Below are 17,974 nucleotides of genomic sequence, written 5' to 3' on the forward strand. Positions count from 1 at the left end.
GTTTGTCCAAGACCAACATGCCAGCCCACCAGAAGCTAGGAGAGTCCCTTCTTATAAAGGGAACAAACTCTCCATTGCACAAAAGCGCCCCCCCCTTCTCCTTTGCACACCATCCCTCCTCGATAAGCATCAAGTTCTCCAGTAGTCCAACTTGCAGTTGGCAACCCTCGCGCTGCCTAGTGTACAGAAGACGGGCAGAGAGGGGTCCCGGCCCGGAGGGGAGGCTCTGCGCCCCCATTCCTGCACACGCGGGCTAGAGTCCAGGTTACAGGGAGCCGCGGGAGGCGCGAGCCTGCTTGGATGGTGGTTATTTCTCTAGAGAAAAGAGGGGAGAGAGCGCGCCTGTCTTACACTTGGAGTCGGAAGTGCGCGGTGTGTGTGTGCGTGTTTGTGTTGAGGGGGCGGGAAAGAAAGGCACCCTCCGCTGCCCGTCATCCCCTTGCACCAGCCAAGTCCTCTCTAAGCCTCCCGGTGCATCCTTCCTCCGCCACCCCCTCCCCTTCTTCCCTCAGCTGGGCTCGCGCAGCGCAGTCGGAGCAGCCAGTGAGAGCAACATCCTGGAAAGAGGGGGGAGCACCACCGCCCCCCAAAAGGGAAAAAAGGACCCACCCTGACACGTTTTGCTGTTTGCAAGTCCCTCGCACGCCCCCCCCCGCACCTCCTCCTTGCGCTTGCGGCCCCCCCAGCCCGCTGCGCGCACATCAAAGCGCCTCTCCGCCGCGCACAGTGGCCGCGGCTCACTAATGGGATTGCAGGCTAGTGCCTGGCTCCGCTGCTGCCGCCGCCGCCGCTGCTGCTCGCGCTGCTGCTGCTGCCGCCGCTGCCCGAGCCCCAGCCCGAGCCCCCGCCAGCCCGAGCCCAGAGCCGCCGCGCCCGGGGGCCGAAGCCGCGGCGATGATCCGAATCTTTCCGGATTTCAGCGTGCAGGTGACGGCCGCGGCAGCCGGCGGGGCGGCCGCGGGGGTGCCGGCCGGCGCGGGCATGGGGAGGGCCGGCGCCGCGGCCAACGGCACCCCGCAGAACGTCCAGGGCATCACCTCCTACCAGCAGCGGTGAGTAGTCCCGCCTGGGCTGGGATAGTGCCCCCGCTCCGGGGTGCTGGGGTGGGACTCACTTTGCCTCCTGTTTTATGCGTTACAACACACATGCACATCGCCAGGGCTCACTTTGCTTGCCCCTCGTTCTACAGATAAGACAGGAAAAAATAATTCACAATTCGGATTGAGAGGCACTCCAGTGTACTGGCGAAGTCAAATCAACCTTTGCCTTCTGCCTGGCCCCAAATCTAGACTCTCAGCCCCGCGTAGCCAAGGAGTTACAGCGAAGTCTGAGGCACAGAACAAGGTGCTTTTGCAAAGTTTGGGATTCTCGTCCCTTTCAGCGGAATTTTCTCAATGCTTCTGCCGGGTGCGGACTCGCGCTGACGGGCGGCCAGGGGGCAATTGATCACCTGAGGCTGCTTGATCATTTGTTTCCAAACAGAATGGGAACAGTTTTCACGTGTAGCCGTACACTTGCAATTCTACATAATAGTGTTATCATGTCACCTGTTACTACAGGGAAATACAGCATGAAATCCGAGTCTCCTCGGCGCTGTTAAGTATTCATCTTAAACGTATTATAATGCAAATGTGTAAGATTCAGAGATGCAAGTTAGGAAGCAAATTTTACAAAGTTAGGTTAGGTGGGAAGAAGGAAGTTTTAAAGTATTTATTGTTTGCATTTCCTTCAAACATTTATGGATTTAAAAAAATATGGTTGTGACATTGAAATAGTAAACATTCTTTGATTCAGTTAGGAAAGAAAGGGGAAAAAAATTACCACCACCACCAACAGCGCTAGGACCCTGAAGTTTTTCCTTAAGGACAACTTGAGATGTTGCAAGATTTTATCAAAAATGTAATCCACAAAAATGTGCTGAGAAATACTAACGATGTAGTATGAAAGGTAAGCTTCCCATTTGTGGGGCTCAGTTTTATAGAAGATGGGAGGAAAAAAAGAACACATGAAAGTGTGAAATTAAATATTTGTGTTTCCCAGATTGCATACGATTAAACATCTGAGAGCTTTGCCAATGGCATTTAACTTAAAATATACACAATGCATAATTCAAATAACAGCTCCTATTCTTACCTTGTATTTCAAACTTCATTGATTTGAGAACCTTTGATTTGAACCAACAGTGTTTAAACTGAAAAGGTTAAGATAATCTATCACTGCCATATTTTGTGCCTTCTAACCAGTGGCTCAGCAACCAGAGCAGGTTTTGCATAACACACTGAATGTTTTCCAAGTTGATGGCCAATATTGCAGATATTCTGTAGAAGACTTCATTATATGCTCTGAGTATTGTCAGAAGTTTAAAACAAAGAGTCTTGAAAATAAGTCAAAAAGAGGCTATTCCTTGTCAAAGAGATTTTTTATTTAAATTATTTTAGTCTCGTTTTACTTCAGTGATTACAATAACCTTTAATACAAAAGATCTGGGAATCTTTCAAACATAAAGGACCAGGAAAGAATTAGATTTTTCCTTTTCATGGTTCAGGTATGGTTTTGTGGGGTTTTTTTTTGTGTGTCACTTATAAAACATTTAAATGACAATAGAATCCAGTGATCACTTTAACTAGGAAGTGCAGGCAATAGTCACAATAGTGTGATCTCTGAAGTAGGGAGTCAAGGGTCAGAAATGTCAGATGGCCTTTGGATGATTTCAGGGACCTCCAGGGAACTTCAACTAACCCTTAAGATATGAATTGGGCATAAGAGGTAGTCATGAAATTTCAGCCTTTATGTTTACTCTCTGAGTGTTGGTGTCTTTCATCATAAAGATCTTCCCAGGGCCAATTTCCCTGCAAGTCAGGAGCATGCAGGGGTAATCCTCCATGGTCCTGCACTCAAACGCCGAAAGCTGTACCGATGCTTCCACCTTCATCTTTGAATTTGGGCCACTTTATCAAGTCTGAATCCCACTGCAGTTCTAAAGTCTAAAGCTTTAAAAATAATCAACTCTAAACTCTAGGCTTTGGGATGTATTGTTCCCTTCTTTTTATGTTCTGTCATATTGACAGAAGAAAAGGTGCTAGTTGTGAAAAATGTAGCCCTTGGTTTCGTTACTCAGATATGATGACACCTGTTACTGCCTTTAATTTTAGTTAATTTGGGGACAGGGGAGCGAGTCATGTGGGGCAAGAAGATTATTGGCAGGGTCTGAGTCACAAGTCCCCTGTCCTCTGGAATTTTATTGGGAGTGTGGGCCACCTACTTGTTAGGCTGAAGGGGCTGTGAAGGGCAGACTTAGTTTCCACCTCAAGACCTGGATCTGTCAGAGTGAATGGCGACAACATTCCCCCCTGCCAAAATTTGTTTTTGCATTAACTTATTTTGGGGAGTCTGATGAGGGAGTGACGGGGTGGAGGGTTTTCAAGCAAAGAGTGGCCTGTTGGAAGAACACAAGCTTCTCTCATTTGTCATCTTTGGGTAGAAATGCCCTAAGCTGGCCGTCCTGGAGCCAAAACTTCCAGCAGGCAACTTTTCCCCCTCCCTTCCAGCCCCTGTCTATCTTGTACTCAACACTCTCCACTTCATTTTTCAATCACTCTCATCTTCTCCTACCTGTAGAGTGTACTCCAAAGACAACTCAAACACCATCATGCAGATTAAACACGTCTGTCACGAAAAACACTTATGTTTCCAAGTTTCTAACTCTCAGCCCCACTGTACTGGAATGGTAGAACTGAATGGGACCCCTTTGCAGGTCTATTTTTTTCTTAAGTGTAAAGTAAAATGCAAAGCCTCTCATAGGATTGATGTTTTTCGTCTGGCTCTTTCATTTATTCAAAGTGGGAATGCTTTAAGAGTCCTTTCTACTTTCCTGGGTGACACATGACTGACCCAAGTCTCTGCCTAAAAAGCTGCCCACACCCAGCTGAGCGGTTTAGTGGAGAAAACGCTCTGACCAGGGGCTCCCCAGGCAATAGGATTCCAGCACTGGCCCTGCACTGAGTGGCCCTTTCCCTAGGCCTCGCTGAGCTGTAAAATAAGGAGGCGACTGGGCTGGATCCCCGAGGCGCGCAGTCCGGTCGGGTCTCAGGTCCTATAAGCCAAGTCGAGAGAAGCGTTTTATCTAACTGCCTTTAAACTCCTGGGAATTCACTTGTGAACCCCGGGGTCTGCAGACTTGCAAGTGCGTGAATAATGCAGCTGCTCCGGCTTTGCAACGCTGCTGAGAGCGCTCGAGCCACAAGGTGCCTGTGCTGCCGCTGCACCCGCTCACGGGGCCCTCGGGGCCGCTCCGCCCGCACACCCCCACGCGCTGTCCCCGGAGGCGCGCCCCGGACGCCGTCCTGTGAAGCCCGCTCCCGTGGCCTCCCAGCTCCTCTCTCTGTTTCTTTCCTCCTGGCCGCGATACTCCAGAGAAGGGAAGTGTTCGAAACTGCAACTGAGTGGCGTTGTTGCGCCGGCAGCGGAGCTTCCCAGTCCCCGAACGCGAGAGAGAGAGAGAGCGAGCGAGAGAGAGAGAGCGAGCGAGCGAGAGAGAGAGAGCGAGCGAGCGCGCGCGAGAGAGAGAGACGGAGAGAGAGACAGAGAGAGACGGAGAGAGAGGGAGAGAGAGAGAAAGATGGAGAGAGGGAGAGGGAGGGGGGAGACACGGAGGGAGAGAGACGGAAGGAGAGGGGGAGAGAGAGAGGGGGGAGAGAAGGGGGGAGAGAAGGGGGGAGAGGGGGAGAGAGAGAGAGAAGAGGAGAGGGAGAGAGAAAGGGGGGTGTCTGTGTGCGAGAGAGCGCTCTGGAGCAAAGCAGCTGGAAAATGCCCAGAAATACTTTCACAGCGGTCAAGCTGGAAACCCCCTGCGCGTCCTCCCCGTCCCCGCCCCTCCCGACCTAGGTCCCCCACGCCCCCCGCCGGGAGGGTGTGTACCCCACCTGCCACCGGGCCAGCTCTGGGTGGCGGTGGTGGGGTGACTGCGGGGGGTGTGGCGGCGCGCGAGGCGAGAACCCGGAGGCGGCAACCCGGAGGCGGCGGGGCCCTGGGCCTGGCTGCCCGCGGGGCCGCGCGGCCGCCTCCCCCCCCCGCGCCGCCGCCTCCCCCTCCTCCTCCGCCGCCGCCGCCGGTCGCCTGTCTCCGCGCTGGGCATGTCTCGGGAGCCGGAGCGGCCCGGGCCGCGGGGGCTCTGCGGCGCATGGACGGCGGCGGCGCCCGGAGAGCAGGGGGAGGAGAAGGCGCAAGCGGCGGAGGAGGCGGCGACCTGCGGCGAGAGGCACCGGCGGCGCGAGGGGACGGCCGGCCGCCGGCGAGGCTCCGGCCCCACTACTTTTCCGTAGCCTCCCGGCCTCAGCAGCACGGCCGCCGCCGCCGCCGCCGCCGCCGCCACGGCCAAGGCCACGGCCGCCGCCCGCCTGGCCGCCGCTGAGCGCCGCGCACGCCCGCACTCACTCCCGCCACCCCACGCACACGCACAACCCCCTCCCGCCCTCCCCACGCCCCCCGCCCCAGGAGGGGGAGAGAGGCAAAAAGTAAGAGAGGAAAAAAAATAGCAGGAAGATGGCGCCCACCAAGCCCAGCTTTCAGCAGGATCCTTCCAGGCGAGAACGGTAACACTTTTCTGTTTATTGAACCTGCCGCCGGGGCGGCTGCTGCTGCCGCCGCCGCCGCCGCCGCCGCCTCCGCCGCCGCTGCCAAGGTGGCGGGGCCCGCTCCGCAGCCCGCCTCTTGGGCCGCGAGCCCGCGGGGACCTGGTCGGCGGGCTGGCGGCTCCGCGCTCGCTCGCGGTCCCCGCGCGCATTGTCCGCCCGCGGCGGCTGCGGCAGCGGCGGCGGCGCCGCCAGGCTCTCCGAGCGGTCGCACCTCCTCGGCTCGGCGAATGGAGTGACTCGCTGACAGAAAAAAAAAGAAAAAAAAAAAGAAAGAATGAAAAAGCAAAAAAGAAAAGAAAAAGAAAGAGAAACAAACAGAAAAGAAGGGGCTGCTGTGTGAGTGGGAGCAGCGGAGCGGGTGGGGGGGCCGGGGGATCCCCGGGGCCGCCGCAGGTCCCTTGGCAGCTGCTCTCTAGGAAGGAATGAGGCGGGGGAGGGGGAGGGAAGGCAGGCGAGAAGGGGGAGGAGGAGAGGAGAGGAGGAGGAGGCCGGGGGCGGGGAGCGCGGAGCTCGCGCCAGGCCCGGACGGTGTCGCCGAGGGGCTGTCTCCGCGCGGAGCAGCTAGGCCGGGCCGGACGGAGAGAGGCGCGCGGCCGCCGCCTCCCTGCAGCCCAGGCTGCATCCCCAGCCTCGGCAACTTGTGGGTCTCCTGCTTTGCCCTCTGTTCTCCTCTCCTGCCCTCCTCTCCACTCCCTTGCCCCCCAGAGAAAATAAGGAAAAGAAAGAAGAAAATCCTTCAATCCAAATCAGCAAGCCAACAGCGAGATCCAAAATGTGCCAACAGTTGGAGCATCTCTGCCCCGTTAGTTACTGTTTGGGGATCTCTGTTTAAAAAAGTTCCTGGTGAGAGTTGCCTAGCCAGGCAAGGAGCTCAGCCGAGCATGTCTGTTTGAAGTTAGTTAAACCAAAGCCAAAGGGAAAGGGAGTTTGTATTCAAAATTTCCTTAACCGTCCTACGTGGATGGCATTGTTAGATTTCGGAGTAACTAAGCACCCCTCCGCCCCACGTGGTTTTCCCTCCTGCTGTCCACCCAGCCTACTTTGTTTGGAATCCTATTTGCTATTAATTGGCAGCGTTAATGACATTAATTGCATATAGCATATTGGTTTGAGCAAAGTGAATATCTCTCTCTGTCTCCAAGGAGAAAATGCTCAGTAGGAAGTAAGAAATGTTACCCATTGAATCGTGAGGAAAACAAATGCGGTTAGATATATGCACCCCCTGTCCCCCCCCCTTCCCGCCCCCAAGCAGCGATGTTTACTTTCCTCACAGGCTTAAGTGAACTTGAAAAGAAGATGAGGGCAGTCCGCAGTAGCAAGACTTAATTATTATTACGTGGGCAGTTTTATTTTTGGTACAACGTAGCATTTAACCTATAGTTTACATCAAGAGGCGGTAGGGAGATATTATTAAACAAGCTATTCCTTTAAAAAGCTTCAGTTGCACTGTTGCTTGTTTCCTCCATACAGTAGGGACCGCAGAATTGTCAGGATTAAGGAAATAATTTTAAGTTGGTACTTAAGTGACTCATTCTAAACTCTAGCTAATTTCTATATAAATCATGTACCTGAGAATAAATCATACACAGTCCAGTTTTTAAAGATGTTAAAAGTGAGTAGCATTAACTATCTGACAACTCAAAGCTAAAACGAACATTTAGTCTTAGTGTTTTATGAGAATTCACGTATTAAGTACTTTACTCTTGTAGGTAGAAAAATTATGTCTCCGAGCATCGTGCAAGGCTTTTAATAATTACTTCTTATTTAACATGGTGATGAATACTTTTTGAAATCAGGAGTTTGTAATTGATTTCCTCCGTTCTTTCCTTCCTCTTTGCCTCCTTCATTCCCAGTTCTGCTGGTAGTAAGTGTATTTACTGGGATGGCCCCAGTAATCTCTCTAGCAGAGGCCTATTTGTGTGCCATTTTGGGAATTTCTCTGAGATGGGAATCTTGAAGATAGAATTAAATTCTAGAGGAAACTTCATAGCCTGTGCATGAGCGCGTTCTTTATCACCTGTCTCCATTTGGCATTCGAAGAAGGTAAATCAAAGTGCGCGATTTGTTATTCTGCTCCACTTGAGAGCTGAACTAAATAACACTTGGTCTGAAATTCTGATTGAAGTTGTAGGAGGATATACTGTATTTAATTTAATGCCCTTTAATAGCATCTTCTTGTTCAGCTCAGATGCTGTCATTTTAAAGGTTGGATCTGAGGAGGTTTAACCTGTAGGGAGAGGGAGTAGTACTAAGGAGGTAGGGGCAGAAGGAGCGATGTAGAGGAAAGGAAGGAAGGACTTATAAAACTAAATGTTTTCAAACAGTAATAACCACAAACTTGGCCCGTTATCCAAACAGTTGTTTTATGCCCCAAGGGTTCACTTTGTTATTAGGGTTTTAAATGTTCTTAACACTTTAAGTGTAAACATTACACATGTTAGTTGATTTGGTTTTGTAATGAGAAATGGGAAGTCAGATGGTTGGTTCAGGAGGGGTGTTTTTCATAGTTACTTGCTTCAGCTAAGTAGTCATTTTACCTTTGTGTGCACTTTGTGCCTGAACTTACTGGTTAATAGTATGATTTCTCTGTAACGGTTGAACACAAATATGTTTATAAGAGATGGCTTTCTGTGGACATGCTTCAAGCGATCTCCCTTTTCCTTAAAAAATGGTTTCCAAATCATTGATTTCAGAAAGGCATTTACGGACACTATTCTTTACTGCTTTTCAAATATACCAGTAATCAAAAACTTGAAAAAATACATCTTTTGAATTGTCTTGTTGTTTATTTATGACATATCTTACCTGAGTTTAATAATACAGTACAAAAGTCATTTCCTTCTAATAATGTTTACAGAGTAAATTTTGGAAAGAGAAGCTTTTTCTTGATAATGTCTTACGTTATTATTTAGTATTCCTTAAATTTCTCTGACTCATACACACAGAAAGTGTCTCTTTGGAGCCTGAAAGAACAAGTTGAAAACCTTGTGCATTTAAACAAAACAAAAAACAAAACAAAACTCCATTAGGCTGCAAATTATATAGCACTACCACAGAGTGTTTCCACTATGTGGATGTATAACCAAGAAAATTAGACAGACAAAAGTGTCAGGCATGCGATATGCCCATGCTGGTTTGCAAAGCATATTCCATTTGCACAGGGCTTTTGGTTTAAAAAGTAAAGGTGGTGGTGGAGACTTTTTTGGAGGTATTTCTTCCTACAGTGTAAGCTTAAACACAGAGTGATAAATAATGATGTGCGTTGTCTAACACTTGCTTATATATAAATAGCTCCACAAGATTGCTTAAATGATAATCGAAAATATGAAATAGGATGGCCTTCATATCACAAGGCCAAGGGTCTACAAATGGATAAACTGAAATAATGAAATATTTCCAAGGCAACAGACTGTCAACAAGAACTGTAATGCATGGGCATATCATAGAACCACCAGAGAGGATATTAGATTGTATAGCTCTGGAGCCAGGAGTTATAATGACCTTCATTACGTAGGACCCTCCCACATTACAACATCCTTTCATATTTCCAATTTCTGATTTATAAATTGAGAGACACAAAGCTACTTCAAATCTGTAATATGCCAGTTACTAGATTTGATTTGTTACAATGAGCAAACTCGAATCCAAGATTATTTGATGCTTTTGGTTTAAAAAAAAAAAAGTTACATGAGTTATTTTTTAGCACCTAGTGGTATTATGAGTAAAGTTTTAGTCCCTGTGTCTTTAAAATATTCTTAAAAATATGACTTATTTTTGACTAAAAGTTATGGGAAATTAATGTCTTGTTCAGCAATGAATTGGTAAGAATTATATTGCAATTTAAATATAATCTACACATTGTAACAGCTTGATATTTTTGGCAATATGAAGTTTGAGTTTTCCCCAAAATTCTTCTACACAATGGTTGCCCCTACCTACAATAGATCTATTTTATGGGAATGCCAGAATTTCCATGAACCCCTCAACTCTTCTAGTCTGGCCCACTGGCATGTTAAAATTGCATCTGTTTGAAACTGGACCTGATGTACAGGGTCCCCTGCTCTGTGGTGAGGTTTTCTATGATGGTGTATCTGTACTGTATATGCTTTTGTAAAGCAGAACTTTTGGGGGAGGATTTAGGCAGTTTAGCTTTTATTTAGTTATTTTTTAAGCTGTTGAGCTTTAAATTTTGTGCGGTATTTGCAGGGGATATGTCACAGAGATTTCTGAATCATTCCTGGTGATGTTTTTCTCTGTAAACTTCCTTAAGTGCTTTATTATTATTACTAATGACCCTTAGATAGTCTATTTTTCTTTTTCTATTTTTTCCTGCAATTCTAGTGATTCTCTTTCCTATGCAGAATGCCACTCGCTAAATTTAAAGAAAATTAAGCACACGTGAGAGCAGAACTAGCCCCTCCCCTGTTATATTTACATGGCTCCTTTTTCTATATTATAGCGTTTCATCTCTTGAATTAACTTTTAAAAAATTCTGCATTGCTGTTGGCTTAGAATCTAACTTCAAGTGCTTTATCAACATTTCTTAATTGCATACAATGGGTAAGGCTGAAACCTAGTGTAAGGGTTAGTATGTTGAAAATTTTAGTTCATTTGATTAAATATTAGTTTTAAAATTTAAATGCTTCCAAAGTTGCTCATAATGGAATATGTGAAACTTTAAATATTTAAATCTATACTATGATTAGCTAAGAACTTCCCGAATTTATGGGAAAATTCAGTTATGTTTGCTTAGCATTTAATGTTAGTATTTTCACAGTAAACAGTGCCTGTTTTTTTTTTTTTGTTTGTTTTTATTTCCTCATTGGGCAGTGTAATAAACCAACTGTAACTGAATGATATTTTTTACTGCGCTGGGCCCCATTAGTGTGAATAGGATGTTTGCACTAGTAAGTTTGATAGAACTGTACATAGAATAATTTGTAGTAATGTTAATAATAGTACAGTGCATAAGCAGGACATGGCTTAGTAAGAGGAAGGTGACTGCTACTATATCTGAAATTACTAGGGCAGTGACAAGATTAAACAACACTTGAAGTTGTCTGTATACATGTCTAAAGTGTAATGTTTTGGTGAATTAATTGGAATACTTGTGATCTCGTGTACAAAATCGTGAGAGGCAAGATGAAAATCACACATTACTGTTGTCCAAACTGCTCATGGGCCCCGACTATAATTATTGATTGGTTTGTTCATTCAGCTTTATTTATCCAGCCTCTGCAATGGACCATCATGACTTGTGCGGGGGATAGTGGTGAATAATACACCCTGTAAGAGCAGTTGCTCTAGTTATAGACTTGTCTTTATATTGGATATGTGAAATATTATCAAGGGCCAGAAAACACCCATTTCTGGAAGAGTAGGAAGTACAGAATTCATAGACCTATAAATAAGACTCCTTATCTACTTTGACTTCTGTTAGCTTAGTGTTCTGCGGGGACAGGTATTCAGCCTGTAAAATATTGTAAGTAATGACTATAAAATGATTAGAGGTTCTTGGGAGAAAGAAAGAAAAGATGCTATATAATGTAAATGAAATTATAGCAAAACATTTTAAAGATCTTTGATGGGATTTTAAAATGAAAATAGATCACATATGATCATAATAAAGATTTATTGGACATTACATGTTTCAGGCCCTGTGTTAAATACTTCGTAGTAATTTTCTCATTGGTTTCCCCACTGCCCTACAAGGGAAGTGCTAATATCCCCATTTATGGATGAGAAAACAGGCTTACTGTTCCCAAAGAAGGTGGTAGAGTTAGAGATTGAAATCAGGTTTGTCTCTAGAAATGTACCTTAACTGCAGTGTGGAGGGGCCTACATTTTTGGATTTTCTAAAGTCGGGGATTTCTGAGCCGATGCCAGAAAGTTCCTATGGCAGAAAGACTGTGTGTGCTGTGAGTAGTGAACTAGATCTCTGCTTCTTAGTCCTTAGATGTTTGGAGAAGTTCAGAAATACCGTGTTTATAAAGTTAGAGGAAGAATCAAGAAATTATTCTCACTCTACCTTTTAACATTCTGGTAGTTTTGTGGGCAAGCTCTACAGCTGTCTATACTTTGGGGCAGACTTTTTACTGAATGGTTTCAGAAGAATCAGTTTGCCATGTACGTAGGCCTCTTTGGTCTTAGACTGTGAAGTATTCAGTGACCTCTTCCGCCCATGTTATTCTTGCCTCAGAGTGTGCCACAGTTTAATCTAAAGATTACAGTTGAGATGTTTTTATTTTGGGATAGTTTTGCCACTGAATGGGTAGAAACAACCTCATAGGCTTTCTGAATAACACACTCTAGTTCCTGTATTTCTGGATGTTGTCTTCTAAGATATATAAGGACTCTTGTATATCTCAAAAGTTGGCCTCTTGCCAAATTATCTGGCATTATAATAATGACAGCAAGCATTTATATAGCACTGTGTACCAGGTACTGTTCTAAGGGCTTTACGTATATTAATTAACTCATTTAATTAAAAACATGTTAAAAATGGACCACAATAAATACACAAGTGATAAGTTATCGTTACTGAGTTCCCCCCACCCTCCTCCCAGAAGCTCACACACTTGCCACATCTTCAAGAAGGGAAAGTCTTGGTAACATTTTAATTCCTCTAATGCCAGGGATTACAGAGGTTGGTCTGGTGTGTAACAGTTCTTTGACAAAAGCTATACTTCAGGAAACTTTGTAGCATCTGACTCTATCACTGCTCATTGTAGAATGTATGCTAGATTTGAGGTAATAGACAAGCGCCACATTTATCTTCCCGTTTTTAGATCTAATACTGTCAACCAAATAGCTTCCTTAAAAAAAAAAATGTATAGTAGGAATTTCAGGGCTTGAAAGGACTAGATAAGCAGCGCTTGAGTATTTGTGGTTGAAAGCTGAGTATTTTGTTTGTGTAACAATTAAATATTCACTTTTACATTCAGAAAATTTCTTGTTTACATAAAGAATAGGTTGCCTTGTGAAATGTTGGAAAGGGCTCATTTAGAGAGATGTTTTGCTAAAATATGGAAGATAAAAAGCAACAGTCAATAGGAAGTATAAGTGAAAAATAGGCTACAAAATTTCAAACAGCATTCAGATCATCTTAAAAGAAATTATATCTGATTACAGTATTTTATTATCATCAGTATGCTAATGCAGAATTAAACAGCTCTGACTTGGGTACCGAGGTTATATATAACATTAAAACTTAAATATTTATCACATATTTTGGAAAGTAGTGCCACATAGCATTTTAAGACCACTTTATGGAATCACAGGTCATTTCAGTAATATCTGATTACTTCTGATAGACTGGGGCTTTCTTCATTTGTAAGATTTATTTTAAAAATTTTATTATAAAGAAAAGTGTAATAGTGGGTTAAGGGTCATCTTTAGTGAATATAGCTGAAATCAGTTATCCCCCCCCCCCACAACTATGAACTCCTTTCTGCTATTGTAACACTGCAGAAAAGGGTACTAGTTCTAAACTTCATTCAGAAGCACTTTACTCATAAAGACTGCAGTATTTTGGTAGGAGCAAGTGGAATGATTGAAACTGTTTGCAGAACCTCTCTCTCTGGTCCTAGAAAAAGGAGATATCAATGAATAAGGATATTTTAGTAGCTAATATGTATTACACTGATTGAGGGAGCATTTTTCCCTACAAAAATAATTCATTCCTCAAAATCTATTTCTTAAAAACATATCCATTCTATTCGTATATATGAATGGGATGATTTTTATTTATTGTAGGAGATTTCTTTATGTTGTATACATGATTTATATATAAGCCAAACATATATTTATATATTGTCTTTACAATGTAACATATATAAAATATAAACCAGATATACCATGTTTGTATAGATCTACCTGAAATGGGAAAATGTTACAAAGGTATCTTGAACATATTATAAATGTCTTACTTTAGATCAAGTTAAATTTAAATATATGCAGTGGATTGGTGACTTTTTTGTTTTCCTAATGCTTTAAGGAAAAGTAGGCTCATCATTTTTTTTTGCACATTTTTATTGTTCTGTGTAAATGTAATTTGTTAATCCTGTGAAATTTGTCATAGATAAATTTGCTTGGATTATCTTGTCACCACCGTATCTGCATTCTTTTGTTCATTGCTTATTCATAATTTAACAGTCTGGCAGTGAGCCTTTTTGGGATGCTCACAAAAGATATATGACCTCTACCAGCTGCTACTATAACCTGCAGAATGCACAGCAAGACATTAGAAACGTGAGGATTCCTCTACTGATTAAAGTGCTCTTCATTTAAACAGTCTGTTCATAAGAATCTCAGGAATCTCTTGCTACCAGCAGTTTTGATTTTTTTTCTTCCTAACAAAATTAGTTCTAACAATTGAATCTTCATTTGGTATGAATATTTCAGATTATCCAAAAGAAGTTAATTCCTTGAATGCTGTTTCTTCTTTATAACTAAATACTTAAATGTTTTATATTTGGGGGTATTAAAGTTATTCAGAAATGGTTTTATTGGACAAGAAAAAATGGAGAGTGGAGTAAATATCTCACATCCTAACCTTAGAAGAAATGGTTGGATTAATCCTACTTGAATCCAAGCACTTTACAGTTCATACTGTAAACATCCCATGTTATGTAGTATGTAGCAGACATTAAAAATAGAATGTAACTTGATGTGTAACCACATCTTTACGTTTTCATTATTCTGAATTAGTTTAACATATGAATTTATTCTCATCAACCCCGCCCCCACCCCACCACCTCTCTCAAGAAATCAGCAGATCAGTTTATGAGTAATGGCTAGTTTTGCCTCTCTTCTGTGCAGGCATATGACTACAGTTCAAAATAATTCATTGCTAATCCATGCAGTATTGGTTCATCTCCATCACTCTGTTCTGTGATTAGAGCCTCAGGCCTGCTGCCTTGCTTTCTGCCCTGATTTTCTTTAACTGCAACCCTTGTTTTAATATAGTTCTGTAGTCACCACTCTCCTACTCTCCCCTCTCCATTCCTCATATATATCGATTGCAGTAGATTAATATTTATTTGAAGCTATTTTTCAGACTTTGTGAAAAATGTATTCATTTCTTACTGTGAATCTTCACCTAAAGGGAAAATGGAGAGGGAAGATGTAGGACTCAGGTATGCAACTCTTCTTATAGAGTAAAGCTATTGCTTTTACCAATCTTCATTCTCTGCTTTGGTCAATGTTTGTTCTTTATACACAAATCAGGAAGTTGAGTTTCCTTGAAAAAAATTTTAGGCAGATTAAGCTACAATGTTGACAGTTTATCTCTAGTTTGTAACAGTTCTAAAATGGCTTTCTGTATTTTGGAAGTACATACTGCAGTCACCACCATATACATTGATCAGCTTGCATTTTCAGGCAGAGACACAAAGCTATCATTTTCCTTAACATCAAAATTTGCCAATTTTATCAGAAGGTCATCTAACAGATTTTTAAAAGACTTTGTTTCAGATCTTAGTAGTCCTGTGTTCCTTTTAATAATTACTTTCGTCTCATTGTAGCTGTGTGTTTCAAAGTGTAGGTCAATGAGGATGATTGCATTCAGAATTTCATGATCTGTGTAGTGGAACAAATTGAAAGCAAAGCCTGTATCAATCACTGTGAAGGGAGGGTTAATTGTTACCGCTTCTCAAGCCTCTGGACAGATAAACCAGTAATGAAATACTTATTGCTCTGATATGTGAATGCTAAAGGATGAAACAATGGAAACAGAAGCAGTCTTCAGAGATAACCAAAAAGGCAAAGAAAAAAGAATAAACTGGATGAAAGTATAGAACTGTGTACTGCATTAACTCTCTTAAAAGTAATATTGTTTTTAGCCTCCTACCCATCTTTTTTGCTGGCAGGTTAAGGCAGTATCATATATCAGGTTGCTAAAGCCAAATAAGAATATAAATGGAAAACTCTCTTTGTGTAAAAAAAAAAAAAAAAAAAAGAAAGTGTAGTTCTATGCTTTATATGAATTCCATATATTTTATAAAAATAATGTTTGAATTACTATTTAAGGTTTTCTGTTTTTAAAAATTAGTGATGCTACATATGTTACATTTGTTAAATATTATACATGTATAAATGGGTTAAATTCTTATACATGTATAAATGGCTTAAATTAAAGGATTGTTTTATCTTTGAAGAGATTTTGGAATTATCGGTCATTATAGACCAAAGCATAGAGGAAGTTGTGAAATACATAAAGAAATAATAAAATAAGAATTAGTGTTGCCAAGAAATCATGAGATAAGAGTAAACACATTTAACCATTTCTTCCATATGAACTTAACATTTAAACATCTGTTGGTTACTTATATGTTAAAATATATGCAAAAATATTTAGCCAAATTGAAGTCTTAGGCCCATGACAATCATCTCAACACAGTGGGTAGTTCTGAAAATTAATGAGAATGATAATACTGTAAAGACTGTTCCAGAGTTTGCCCAAATTCATTATCTAAGACTCTTGTTAAGAACATCTCAAAGAATTTTAACCAGGAAAATATATTAATGGTTCAAAAGCATTTTCAAAACCCTGAATTATAAAAGTATAATGGAATTATATATGCAAGAGTTATAGTTAGCAACAGAGATAGCAGAAGGTATTATGAAGGCATATTTTTCCATAACCTGTACTGCTCTTGCACATGGTTTCATCCAAGGATTTAATCTCATACATTATTTTTTTGTTTTTAGGACAAGGAATTGGGATCATTTAAAAAATAAAATGGGGGAATTCCCTGGTGGTCCAATGGTTGGGACTCTGCAGTTTCTCTGCCGAGGGCCCGGGTTCCATCCCTGGTCAGGGAACTACGATCTCACAAGCCACGTGGATGGCCAAAATAAAAAAATAAAATGTTTTTTTCCCCCATTAATGTAGGGAAGCCTATATCTATAAAAAGTTAAATATATCTTTTAGCAGTCACTTCATATTTGATACAACTACTAACAAGATAGAACATTCTTAGCAGAAAGAAAGAACTGTCTTACACCTTTGTATTTATCTTCAGAAGGTTAAGAACTTCCCAAGGCCCGTTTCTGCATAGTATTGATGTGGCTGTAGAGCAACTTAAACAAATGATTTGGGGCATAGCACTTTTTATGACAGTAGCACCATCCCCTAGTTAATGTGGTTTTGTATATCGTAAAAGATAACTATAATAAGAATGCTATAACATCCCTGGATCAGGATATTTAAACTGCTATTCAAATATGCTAGGACGTGAGTCAGTAGAGAGCCCTAAAAGTCAAGCTGTGCAAAGGGCTGTCAGTTTCTGTGTACAATAAAGGGCAGGCAAAAAGCAGGAAGAGTTCCATTACTCAATAATAAATATGTTCTTAAGCTTAAGACAGGAGCCCATGGATATATCGAGATTGTCATGGCAATACCTTATGAATTACCATTGGCTACTTGCTTGTTGGGTTCTAGTAGAACAGCAGGTCATGGCATAAGTCCTGGTCACCAGTGTCAGTCTTTCATTATCTTTGTAGGAAGTTGTACTTTACATAGGTCCTTTACCCGTTTACAGCCTCAGTTTCTTTATTTGTATACTGAGTTGCTAACATTTCCTTCCAGCTACAAAATTATGTGACTACATGATTTGAATTGCATGACTGTATGATACAAAGTAACGAGTTGAAGTATTTGTGGATGTTTTTTCTGATGGTATTAACACTTACATATATTCTTTATTTATAAAACTATTAAAGTTTTTAGATCAAATGTGATGCTTGTCAAGCAGGTTTCAATCAATAAAATATAGGATACCTAAGTATTTTTCTTTTATGAAAACATCTTTGACAGGAAACTGCTTATTGCAGGAATGTCCAGAGGGACATTGCAGAGGAAGCAATAGGCTATATTAAGTTATATTTTAAAGTGACATATTATGCACATGACTCAATGTAACACTGAAGAAAAACACAAAAAGTGTTCAGTGATAAATACATTTGTTGGTTAAATTCAATCAAGACAGTAGAACAACTGTGGAAATATTTGAAAACCAGATGATATACCATAAAGAAGGAAGTTAATGTAATATTTGATGGACAGGTGAGTGCTTAGGGGAATAAATGATCTCTGAAAATTTTGTGTGTTCCTAAAACATTTATAAAAGAATAAATTTCTGTAGTGAGATATATGCCTAAACTACAACAATTATTTATTTCATTTTAACCTTGTTTTTCAAAGGAGCTTTCTTCTAATTCCTCTCCCTTACTTGTAAAGTTGAACTGACTTAGTGTTTGTAGTGTAGACAGATTTAAATATTTATGATTGGATAAGATTTCTTGCTTCTAATAGGCTAATGACTTTTTAAATAGATGTA

At 42.1% G+C, this 17,974-nt stretch overlaps 1 protein-coding gene across 8 annotated transcripts in view; it reads left to right on the plus strand.

Moving 5' to 3' along the window:
* The first annotated feature begins 981 nt into the window (after window positions 1-981).
* The window catches only part of NPAS3 (neuronal PAS domain protein 3), an 862,041-nt gene continuing 845,048 nt past the window's right edge, over window positions 982-17,974 (plus strand). For 5 of the 8 annotated variants that reach the window (XM_029239282.1, XM_029239284.1, XM_029239285.1 and 2 more), the window contains exon 1: window positions 5,468-5,591. In XM_029239282.1, coding sequence (XP_029095115.1) covers window positions 5,542-5,591 — 50 coding nt within the window. In that variant the 5' untranslated portion in view covers window positions 5,468-5,541. Of the gene's footprint in view, window positions 1,053-5,467; window positions 5,592-17,974 lie in introns of those variants that run through there. The other 3 variants (XM_029239279.1, XM_029239280.1, XM_029239281.1) reach the window with 2 other exon arrangements.

Source organism: Monodon monoceros, unplaced genomic scaffold, assembly GCF_005190385.1.
Source record: "Monodon monoceros isolate NGI ecotype Baffin Bay Population unplaced genomic scaffold, NGI_Narwhal_1 Super_Scaffold_21, whole genome shotgun sequence".
Lineage (NCBI taxonomy): Eukaryota > Metazoa > Chordata > Mammalia > Artiodactyla > Monodontidae > Monodon > Monodon monoceros.